Source organism: Dysidea avara, chromosome 6 (assembly GCF_963678975.1).
Source record: "Dysidea avara chromosome 6, odDysAvar1.4, whole genome shotgun sequence".
Classification (NCBI taxonomy): domain Eukaryota; kingdom Metazoa; phylum Porifera; class Demospongiae; order Dictyoceratida; family Dysideidae; genus Dysidea; species Dysidea avara.
Window position 1 is genome coordinate 33,651,897 of NC_089277.1, and position 12,499 is coordinate 33,664,395.

The window sequence follows — 12,499 nt, forward strand, 5'->3', positions numbered from 1 at the left end:
GCGTGATCACGCTACCGTAACGTGCAAGCACTCCCAAGCTACCTCGAGAGTTCGCCATGCGCAGGTACGTATACCAAAACACGATATGGAATACTGCTAGCCCTTCAACGGAAGCGATAGAAATCCATTGCCATTAAGAGGTATACACTGATAAACATTCTGTGGTGATGATTTCATGCATACTTTACGGGATTCACCTGGTGTTAAACTTTCAATCCCGTGGAACAGTCGTTCGAGACATCAACAACTGGCTGGTACCGTCTTTTCAACCATTCGTCGCAGACAGCTGACAATTAACGATATTTGGCACCCCCCTGTAGAGCCTAGCTACTTGACAATTCACAGTCTACTCGAAGTTACTCGAAGTTACTCGAAAGGAGATGGCATCCTTAAGGCCGAGGCGTGCAATGGCGCTCGCGAGCAAAGGTTTGTTATTAATTACTGCTGTATTATATTTAGCTAGCTAACTGCTTTTTTGGTCGTACATGCTTAGCTAACGCTAAGTAGCTAGCCAACCAATACTGGCTGGTGGGCATTGATCTAGCTGTTTTTCGCATTGATTTGCACCAGCTGTTAAGCAAACCAAGTGACGCTAGCCAGACGTCGCCTTTTGTTTTATGGTAAGTAGTTCTACGGTTATAGCTAGAGCGCGAGTTGAACGGACGCGCCAGGTCTTTTTAAAAGTAGTTTACCAGGGGCGTTTACCGTCGTGTTCCAAAAACGTTTGAGTGTGTTTGTAGCTTTTGGTTTGTATTTGCGCATCCAAGTTAGCAAAGTGGCTTAGCTATGCTACAGTATGAGAGGAATGAAGACTATAGCTATGCATGCAGCGCCAGTAATAGCTATGCATGCAGCGCCAGTATAGCAGTTCTAGGTTATATAACTAGGTATAAGCTTTCGCTTTGAGGTTTATTCGTGCCAACTTTGAACCCGTGTGAAACGAGCTCCTGAAATGTTATGGGTGCTTTTCACAATGGGCTGAAAACGCCGTGTCTATAGCTTCGTACTGACGTTCGAGGTAAAAGGGGCGTGGCCTATACTTGCGCGAACGAATATGTAGAGTAGCTTCGAGCCTTTCTCTAAAGAATTTACATGAGAAAATACGATAGACACTATGAAACTGTCGTGAAGTACATTTCTTGTGAAGATAGCTACTATGCATAAGTTATGGCAGATTAAACTTATTTGGAGGCCATACCATTGTAACTAATTACCAAAAATAATTATATTCATACTTATTATTAATGGCGTCACTTATTATTATTACTTGGTTATTATATTCATACTTATTATTATTATTATTATCATAAAGGAAGGCATACACAAAAGGTAAAGCTTGTACAATGTGTCTTCCTACAAAAACAAGCATACATACATACATATGTATATAGACCCACAGTTAGCTAAACAATGCTCAAAACAGTGATACAGAAATTAATTGACACATAAGTAATTATAAGGAGATGCTGGAAAGACTTTCGATTACTGTCTTCAACGATTAGTAATGGTACAGTGTTCCAGAGGAAAGTAGTGTTGACAAAAAATGAATATCTCCTAGAGTCAATGGAGGGACTAGTGAAAGATGGTGACTTCTGGTAGATGCTATTGAATTAATTAACAGTGACTATTAAATGCAATAGGTGTTTGCTGATAGTTTTTTGTCATTGAGGAAACTGACTGAAAGGAAACTTCGTCTTGACTGCAGAGAAGGACGGTGAAGTTGAGAGCAACAATCGTTCGAGGAGATAGTCCAAGAGCTGGTAGATGGACACGAGCGACTCCCGCAGATCCATCGAGCTGCCCGCTTATGGATGCACAATATTTTATAGCCATAATGTACTTATCTAGCTAAACATTTGCCTTCTCTAGAAGTAGCACAATGCCAACTTGCTGTTTTGTGCTCATTAGAAAGGTTGTTTGAAACTTCTAGTGCACTGTATGCTGCATGTTATGGGTAGTTTATTCCAACTTCCTTTGCATGCTACAACAAGGTTAGGTTGAAGGAAGTGATGCTGTACATGGATTGGTTACCTCATCTGGTCAAAGCTATTAGCTACTGTTGGTATATAGGTAGCATACTGCTTGCTTGGTTAAAAAGCTCAGGAACATGCCTAACTGACAAGTCTGTGGTATAAGCATGCATGAATGGTATAAGAGTTGTAATATGGTTAAAGGATAATGAATGACTGTTAAACATTTTAATGGGAGTGTATAAACAGTGGAATGGACTACTGGAATGGTAGAATAAAATTTTTAAAAGTCCAATATTTTTTTACATCCAAATAAGTACATCAGACTATTGACTATTGAAATTCATGTGTTTACAAATTCCACTCACCTATTCATTACTTAGTACTATAGACATAACCTCTGCCAACCTGTCTCTGGAATTGTTTAGGAAGCCAATCACATAATTTTTTGTTAAATTTTATGAGTGGCTTCATACTGTACATAAAGACTTTCATGGTTTCTTATGACATAGCATGGCAAAAATATGTCTTGGACAAACATTTACTATATTCTTTTTCAATTCACTGTACTTACCACCCACATTATAGTGGTTTTTAATAATGTAGCTACTCAGTGTCATCTTTGAAAAGCATACTAATACTGTTAGATTCAAAATTGTGGTATTGATTAGAATCTCATAGCATCACACAAGGCACAACAGAGTTGCATAACTTTGCAATTGGCCTATAATTGTTTATTTTGTTTTGTAGCACACGCATGATATTATGTTCAGGAATAGTTTGAGCTCCAAGACCTCTTGCATCCATATCCTTATGGTAGTTTATTTTCTAATTTAATAAGCTTTCTGCACACTAGTACCAGTGCTGTTTAGTACGTACTGGGATTTTGAAGGCACAGTGTTTTTACAGTGGAGGAAGGTGTAGGCACAAAAGCTTTTCAGTGGAGCCTCTTCTTGGTCACAGTGATTTCATAAGTTAACGAAATTCATGTGTTACTCACCCATTCATTCATTAGTACTAGACATATCCTCCGCCAACCTGTCTCTGGTATTGTTTGGGAAGCTACACAAGCATTCTACTTGTTAAACTTGGTTATACAGTAACATTGCATTCTGTAGTGTCAGTTTTATCTAATTTCATAAGTGGTTTCATACTGTACATAAAGACTTTCATGTTTTATTATGTAGTACGCTGACATTATAGGATGGCATGTCTTCATCATTATTTTTGGCTCAATGACACAACGAATACAATGCTAGTTATCAAACAAAAACATTAGACCTAAAGATAACTCAGTCAGATCCACCCAGCTCTTTTGTTTGTGCTTTATAGCATATTTAAAGTTGGCTCAGAGTATAATTCTGTTGACCCTGGATTATGCACCACAAATTGCTATATCAATTAGTGGTAAGTTTGACAGGGATTAGCATTTTGTGTTTACAGGCTTCTGGTTTAAGGAGGAACATCTGTGTTTGTTTAGTTTGAACCCACCTAATTAAACTTTCCTGACTAATGAAATTAACTTAACCCATGACTGAATGCAATATATTTCAAAAATAATTTTATACTCTGTAAAATTCAAAGTGTGCTTTTAGAGGCCTACACAAGTCATAGACATTTCTTATAATTCTATATAGTACTTTGCTACTGGTCATGCTGTATTAGCACATCTCTGTAATGAGTTTGCTGAACTGCATTGTGTCCATATCTTCACTGTACCATGGCTGCCTGACAAATTGCCAAAATTGACTAACTTCTTAGGAAACACCAAGCACTGAAACTTCATTTATATCGTACAGAAGCTTAGAACAGTACATGTACTTGGTACCAAAGCCAAAGAACTACTTCTCTAGTCAATACTACCTTATACAGAAAACCACTAGGTGGTTGTAATTTGTGGTCAATTGTATGCCTTCTGGTTGATATGGTGAGTGGTATGTAAGTTACATGGCATTTGTGTGTGAACTGTTACAGTAATAAATTGTATCTTTTATTGAACACAGCACCTACACTGAACATGTAGGTACATGTAGTAGCTGGATTTACTATTACGTACAACCAGCGTTGTATAATCCATGATGTCTTTTTGCACTTTAACATTAAATTTCCAAAAAAGAACCATGGTCATTTGAAATTAGATAAACATATACCACAAATTATGGGCAATTAGTGGTTTATGGTGTATAAACTGGCTGTAAATAATGTTGTGGGAGTACTATCTGGTGGCATCCTGGACCTTGAAAATTCACTGGTCAACTCAAAGCTACCACATATCAATGATTATCTGCAGTGATTTGTGAAATTTATGTTCTGGTCTAGTGTCTACTTGCTTGATCACTCAGTAATAGGTCAATAATCCATAGCAGTATCAGAACTTGCATGAGATAAATACTTACACACATAAACATGCACCTGTGAGAACCTGTTTGTTGGCAATATTTTGTACATATTGATCAATTGTTTTACTGTAGATGCATGTGATCATGCTGTTGTTCGATTTGATGAGGAGGAGGGGTGTACGTCTGTTGTAGAAGATTTTCGGATACAATCAGATATTAAAAAGCTATCTGAAGGAGATAGTTGTATTGTGCTGTGGGACGATGGAGTTTTGTACCCAGCTACTTTTGTTATGGCAGGTAAATATACTTCCATCACGGGTGTCAGAAGGTCTTTAATTCATTTATGAATGGATTTGTGTAGTGGACCACTGGTCCACTAAGGGGTTGTTGTTATACCGCATAAGCTACATCTATATTCACAATTTGCAGTTTCATGGATGCAAATGGGATAACCTAACCTGGAAAATGTGGTTTCCTATAGTGACTGATCAATTCTATTTTTCTGTACCTATGTATCATGTCGTGCATTCTAACAGAAACACTGTGAGCACCTAATAAATGTGTATGTCTGTGAAATGCAAAGCTAAGATTTACGTAACTCTCACAAATTCATGCACCATTGATATACAGCCAATATAGAGCTTGGATAATTGATAGGAGTGTATTATTAAATTGTCTTACAAGTTCCTACCACAATCTGCCCATATGCTATAAAAGAAATGAACAAGAGACCAAGCCATGCAGTTCATATTATTGTTGTGTTATATTCTCTGTTGTAGGATCAAAAGATTGTTGCAATAAAAAAGAAGACGAATTGCTGAATGATGAAGAAAAGGAGAACAGAGGAGTTAAACAGAACGTCACAAAGGAGAAAGCTGTTGTAGGAAGGAAATTGATTGATGTAGGTATATGTCCATTTGAAAATTTCATTATAGTAGATCAATCATAGACTAATGAAGCTCAAAGTATGAGTGAAGAAATAGGAAGAAAGAAAACGAAAAGAAGAAGAAAAAGAAAACTGATACAAGTATGAATGTGCTTCATGTGCAAGTTTAACATATATATAGGTGCTTCAATAATTTGTTATTGTTCCCTTTAGGTAAACAACAATGAAGATAAAAGCATGAAACATGACAATGTATGTGCAGGTGTTTTATGTTTATTGTGCATGATTTATAAAATCTTTCAGGAGGCCGGGAGAATGGGCAAGCAACAACCACAGAAGACCAAAAATGTATCCATTTCTTATTATGTGACCAAGTTTGATGCTTGTTTTCTAGGAAACTACAAAGAAAGGCAAACAAAAGCAGCGATCAAAGAAAGCAAAGCAAGTGAGTATACATAGTACCAAGATCTGACACATATTCATTACTAAAATATATCTTATATAGCAGGATGATGATGATTTTATTTTAAAGGTTGGTGAAGCTCCCATACAAGAAATTCCCATGAATGAAATTGAAGTATGTGTAAATACATTACCGTGCTAAAAAGTACTGTATTTTTGTATTTTATAGATGACATCAGATGATTTGGATACTTGGAATGACATTGTAAGTGCTTTAAATATATGTACAATTGTTAATTAATGTATCCTCTAGATCATAGATCAGCACAAAAATGTTGATGATGAATACAGTGAAGATGATATTGAAGTGGGTACTTTTCTTTAAAAGCACAGTTTTCTTAGCTGTTATCTAGCAGTGGGTTTGTAATAACCATACTTACATTGTGTAATTGTGTAGTTTTGGGCTTCGCAGAGTTGGTTGATTGTATAGGCTGACACTGTGTTTCAGTCAGATTTTGTAGCCTTTTTGTGCCTAGTGTTTTGTTTCTTGTGTACCATCAATTATTGGATGGATTCACTTTGATGCACAATACTGTATAGTCAAAAAAATCTATCACCACTGCTTTGTCTAGTGATGATGAATGATTGTTGTAGGAAACTGTTGATGTTGAATTATCTGACTACCAGGGCAGTGTGTCAAACAAGAAAATTGCTCAAGTTCATGTACTAAATTATTGCCCCCAGCAAAAGCCATCTTAGGTGTACCGATACACGTTCAACACTTAAAAAGGAATAAATGAATAACTAGTGCTCTGAGAAAAAGTTAATATGCTAATTTGTATGGTACTGTTGACCCAGTAGTGTATTTTCAGCATAGTCAATGTACAGATCAGACGATAAAAGAAATCTGCAACCTATGTTGTTGTTTGCTTGAGATGGTCTATGTAAATTCTTACATTAAATTTGTTTTAATTTATTTAATTACAGCATACGAGAGATTCTTTTGGAGCAGTGAACAAAGTATGTACTGTGTACTAGCATTGGAAAACTTGGTCATTTAATTATTGTAATTTTACATAGGAAATTGTGGTACCGATGGCTATGGATTCGAGTGATCGTGAGCGTGACCGTTCCGTGCACCACTACACTGGTGGTAGACAGGTGTGTACTTCAAAATGTATACTATGTATAGCCCTTTCAAGTTGTGCAGTTCTTGGTTCCTTATGTTGCACAGCAGCATAACATGTGAAATTATGGATGCTGACTACTGTCTTGTAACCATTTTAGTTGGCAGTAAGTCACACGAAACGTGGCATTTTATAGCATGGATCTTGAAAATCTGTGATAGCTGTGCAACCTGAGGTACTTTACTATTATATCTATCATAAACGTAGCTCTATTAGCATTAGGATTATCAGTATATTTGAAACTCACTTGAATACTTGGCTAATAATATAATAGTTTGAGCTAACTTTATTACTCAGTATGATAGGTGCAAGACTTGCATAACCAGTCATACGCTAAACATCATGGATGTATAACTTATTCTCCCTTAGAAAATTACGTATAATTTCTCTAGATGCTTAATAAGGTTACTAAATCCAATAGAAACCTGCGATGGGGTTACTAACCACTTAGTAACCTGTGGTCTCGCCAGTGGTTGTTTACTACATTCATCAAACAAAAGTCGGCAAAAGCCAAATACACAGTACCTTCACTGTTAGCTTACTTTATGGACAAGACACACAATATTTGGGCTGATCGTTCTATTGCCACATGGTGGCGTGGCTGACACTTACTATCAGCAACTCGACTCTGACAACAACAGCTACAGAGTTTGCTACTTTCTTTTACTCTCCTGTACTCACTTCACTCGATCAGAAGTTTCTAAAGGCTTACAATACTGGCTAGCCAACACACCACTTCAGTATAACTGGGCACAATGCGATGTTAGTGTGGCGCTGCCGATTAACAAACTTAACAGATATCTCATAATGCTAACAGCCATTTTGCCACTTGTTATAGCTTACTTTCTACACTAGACAATCATCATTGGCGCCGTTCTTCTAGGCATAGTAGCTACTATGGTATGGTGTTGACACCTCGAAAAAATCTCGATTCGAGTACCCTTAGTGCCACTTTCTCTCAATCTTTCTTTGCCTGCTACGCTCAGAGAAACTTTCTAAACTACTTAAAATGGGCCGACTTCAGTTTCTATGATTTAGTGCCCCTCTGATGATGTGGGCTCAACTACCCATAAATCAGGTCATTAAATCACGTAGAAACCTTGTCGGCTCGTTCTAACTATAACTGTGGAAAATTTGAGTAGTCCTAAAATGCTTCCATTTACATAGTTACTTTAGTTACCGTTGTTAATTTTAATTTTTTCCAGCAGGAATTAGATATTCATGAGCTAAAGAAGGAATTAAAAATTGAAAGCACTGAACAGGTAAGAAATACATACTTGTGCTAATGCTTGTGGGGAATCAAAAGTATGCATATAGCTACAATAAATTTCACTGATGTCATCCTGAACAACATCAGTGCTTAGAACAAATACAGAAAAAAGCAGAAGCTAACAAATTTTTTTTGTATGTAAAGCACAGTCATGACTACCTTCTTATTGCATATATTTGATTCTCTACATGCATTAATAATTTTTGTATAGACTCACCCATTCACTAATATTAATTAAAAGCATAAATCATGACACAACTTATAATATTGGCACACTAATGTAGTTCAGTTTAAGTAGCTAAGTCTCTGAAAAAATCATAAAACTTTTTCTTTTTTATAGAAGAAGTCTTTAGTGGAGCTCAATTCAACTGTTGGGAAGCTGACAAAAGCAGTAGAGGATTCGCAAAAAACTCTTGCGTCTATTCTTACGAAAATGTTCAATCCCACCGATACCATATCAGTTGGATTCAATTCGTCAAGTGTACAAGTTCCATCCCCAACAGAGTGTATTATGATACCACCAAGTCACCAGTCATCACTTAGTCCACTTACTACCACTGCAGAGCCTTATCAGGGGGAGCTACCGCCAAATGCTGAAGAGAATATGATACCACCTAGTCATGAGTCAACTATTGCTGAAGCCAACCCTACAATTGATCAAGGGACGAATGTTACAGTGCCTGTGGTAATTACACCAAATTCTGTGAGGACCCCTCCTACTCCTAATCGTATGGTACCAGCTGGAGTACTACTTGATCAAGGGACAAATGCTACGGACCCCATTGCAGTGAATCCGAATTCTGTACAGCCTTTAGTGAGGACCCCTCCTACCCCTACCTGTATGGTATCAGTACAAGGGACAAATGCTATGGATCCCATTGCAGTGACACCAAATTCTGTACAATGTTTTGTGAGGAACCCTCCTACCCCTGCCTGTTTGGTACCAGATCAAGGGACAAATGCTACAGATCCCACACCAAATTCTGTGAGGACCCCTCCTACCCCTAACCGTATGGTACCAGTTCCAATGCCCACTACGGCTTTATCAAACATGGAGCTCACATCCATTTACAATACTAGTTGCTCTAGGCGCAACTTTTCTGTCAACTTAGTCAGAAGATTATTCACTGTTTCGGTGAGGTGCTCATCCAATGTGTCTGGAAAGGGTAGAAAATCACAGTTAAATCCTCAAATGATTCAATATATCCGATCTTTGACATTCCAGTTCTTTCCTCTCCAGGGGTATGAAAATGAAAGAAAAGAGTGGGCTGCCTGCGTCGTTTCTATCGATGAAAGTTGTAGGAGGCTGATAAACAAACCTAGTAGACAACAACCACCACAGTGAATACTTCAGAAACGTTAGTAATAACTATCTAGATGATTACTGTTATCCCAATTAATAAGTGATTACTGTTTCCTTTTCATGAATAATTCATTTCTGCTTAATTATTACTGAAGTCAATGCATAAAAAATGTATATAAAGTATAGCTATGTAGTTAAGTATTCTACAGAACTTAATTGTATCAATATCCACTTGGATTTCCCTCCACCTCTATAATCCTTGGTATCACTTTATGCAAATGCCCAATGTACTTTTTACAAACAGTTGGAGTCAGTGTCTGCCAAAATTGCTGAATGCCCTCCTTTAACTCTTCAAGGTTTAATGGCTTGTAAGAGCTTCTTAAAAACTGTTTCAGTGATCCCCATACATTTTCGATGGGGTTAATGTCAGGAGATTCTGCAGGCGTTTTCCACCAATTAATCTTCTTAGCTGCAAAAAACCTTCCAATGTACTTGCTGGTGTGCTTGGGGTCGTTATCTTGCTGTAGTCTATGACCCCGTGGATAGCACTTTTTCAAAAATAACAGCAGTGATGATTCCAATACCTTGCGATACCTGCACAAGTATAATATTATGTTAACTAATACCTGCAATTGTTATCTACAGCTATGTAGCTGTACATACCTCACAGCGTTCATAATCCCAGTAAAGATAACAATTTGGGTTGCTCCTCTAACCGAAATGCCACCCCAAATGTGAACCTTTGCAGGGTGTTTTGGTCGTTGTTTCAGTATCCTCTTTTGGTTTTGCTTTCTAAACTAAAAGCACAGTCTACCATGGTGATCTAATTGAACTGTGCATTCGTCACTGAAGATAACATCTTCAAACTGCTCACAGTTTTCTAATTACTTTTTACACCACGCTACTCTTTTTGCTTTATTAGCTTCTCGAATCAGCTGGCAATAATGGGGACGAGTACATACCCAACCATTTTCTCTACGAGACCGCTTTACTGTAGCTAGAGAAACTCGCAAAGATGGAAACTTCTTTTCTAACTTTTCACGAATCTGTCTAGCAGTAAGTTCATCATTGTCCTGTAGCATACTATCAATCATCTTGCTCATATTTGCGGTTATTTTACGGGACTTATGTTGTCGAGGCAAGTCGGTGATAATGTGATGCTTCTTAAATTTTTTCAGCAACCGCTGCAAGCTTCTGAGTGTTACTTTAATCCTTTCTTGTTGCAGTCGTTTCCAAATGGTTCCTAGGGTATATCCAGCTCTATGCAGTACAATTACTCTCTTCCTGGTTGCTACATCCATACGAGGCATTTTGCAAGCTACGCTTGAATTATTATAATTGTGCCATTTATATAGTCTGGCGGCGCCCGACCACTCTATGCAAAGGGGCGGGCGCCGACAGACTACCATATAGGTTGTACACAAGTTACTTTATTGTCACGTGTGTTTTCTACTGTCACAGCGTCGAGGACTCACTCAATGGGTAGCTATAATATTTTGTAACACAACCTTGCTATTCGTAAATATTGATGGTTTCTCTCCCTCTCTTATAGGCTAAGAAGTGCGGTATTGGATCACGTTCCCCGGCCAGTGGCTAGCCACGCCCTCGGCCACGCCAACGCAAGAACATTATGCTAATTAAAAACATCCTGCTCTATGATTAATATAGAATATAGGTTATACGTAAACACTTAAAATCACATTATACAACGTTGAAGGTTCTTCTTTGGAGACTTCACCCGTCGTCTGGCTAACTTGTAGACCGTCAAGCTATCTTCGCGTCCTCAGGCATGGCTAGCAACACCTGTAATATTGATGATACGCAACAATAATTATATTTGCATGTCAAGTCTATACATATAGCCTATATAATATAAACAACTTGATTAAAATCCGCATGGTAGCTTAACATACGTAAAGACTGCGGCTTTTAATCAAAACGTCGTAAGTGAACGCGTGTGAAAATAAACCAGGCTACAAAATTGTTTCAGCTCTCTTGAGCACTGGCAGCCTAATTTTCCTGGTAAGTATAAATTTATGTTCAATAGTTGTCGTTATTATAATGTAAGTTAATAACATTAGCTGTGCTTTTGTCAACTACCTGCTGGGTTTTCCCCACGGAGAATTATAATTAGCTAGCTGAGAGCACTCGAGTGGACTCGATCGCCCGGATAGTGACTCAACACGTGACGTTCTTGTTTGCTTTTCAGTAGTCCAGGAATGGTCCTTGAAACAACTTGAAGCATTTGTGGCGGTCGACAAAGGCGCAAAACCTACTATATATTCATGCTATACTAAACGTAAAACCTACTATTCGTGCTATACGCAAAACAACCGGTATTGTTGCAATGGCTCTGTTTTCGCTAACATGCTTGCATGGAGTAGCGATTGTGCAGCTAACATGCAAGTGTATTAATTATTAAGAAAACCGCTCCCATTGACGTGCGAGTCTGCGCTGGGGCTGTGTAAGCTTGTGCACGAAAGTACTCCAAAGTCATAGCGTAGTCGCTCGCGTGCACCCCAGGGTTTCGTGCGACGTTGGCTTTGAGCGGTACCGTACGCGTATGGTACGTACCATATGCGTATGTCCAGCACACTTGCTCCTTGGTGCTGGGGGTGGTAGGCAAGGGCAGTACATCCAGCCGGGGAGAAAAAAATAACCATATGCGTATTATGCCTTTTCTCAGTGTCTTCTAGCCTTACCATCACCTAGCTACAATGGGCTGTCTTTACAAGCATTTCTAGCTGAGTAAACTTAGAACACAACATAATAATCTGCTTACTACTGAGCTATAACTATGTAGATTTATTCATCAGCACACACATGCATTTTATCCTTGCCATGCCCATGCATTTCCCACTATATAGTCCTACACTGATGTACCTAAATCTTATGTACATGATCTCACTTTGTCTGCAGAACTTCACATGAATGGTACTGTGTATGTATGCTACTTTATAGCTATCAGAAACATGCAGATGGTCTCATACTCAATTATAAATGTGGATAACTGCATGACAATTTACAACACAATTAGGTAAATAAGCGAGGAGAGCAATTACAATGTGCATGGTAGCTAGAAGGTTCTAACTGAATTATACATAATATTATACTGCTTGTGCAAAGCTAATAACTTGAAAAT

At 38.0% G+C, this 12,499-nt stretch overlaps 1 protein-coding gene and 1 long non-coding RNA gene across 8 annotated transcripts; one reads left to right on the plus strand and one right to left on the minus strand.

Annotated features, from left to right (window-relative positions):
* Nucleotides 1-49: 49 nt before the first annotated feature.
* Nucleotides 50-9,500, plus strand: LOC136259494 (rac guanine nucleotide exchange factor JJ-like). Of its 7 annotated transcripts, none has more exons than XM_066052991.1 (14): nt 50-426; nt 4,442-4,606; nt 5,089-5,210; nt 5,259-5,336; nt 5,409-5,447; nt 5,499-5,543; nt 5,590-5,640; nt 5,704-5,727; nt 5,827-5,862; nt 5,911-5,964; nt 6,585-6,617; nt 6,678-6,758; nt 7,990-8,046; nt 8,395-9,500. In XM_066052991.1, exons 1-14 carry the CDS (start codon nt 381-383, stop codon nt 9,397-9,399), a joined length of 1,836 nt encoding a protein of 611 aa, XP_065909063.1. In that variant the 5' UTR covers nt 50-380; the 3' UTR covers nt 9,400-9,500. The 7 variants fall into 7 exon arrangements, with proteins under 7 accessions (XP_065909063.1, XP_065909062.1, XP_065909059.1 ...); XM_066052990.1 differs by having other exon boundaries at nt 51-426; nt 5,701-5,727; XM_066052987.1 differs by having other exon boundaries at nt 51-426; nt 5,704-5,772.
* On the minus strand, nt 8,271-11,429 carry LOC136259495 (uncharacterized). Its single transcript, XR_010703275.1, has 3 exons — nt 11,271-11,429; nt 10,021-11,160; nt 8,271-9,951 (listed from the first exon to the last, which is right to left on the minus strand). It is a non-coding gene; the product is annotated as an uncharacterized lncRNA (long non-coding RNA).
* Nucleotides 11,430-12,499: the final 1,070 nt, after the last annotated feature.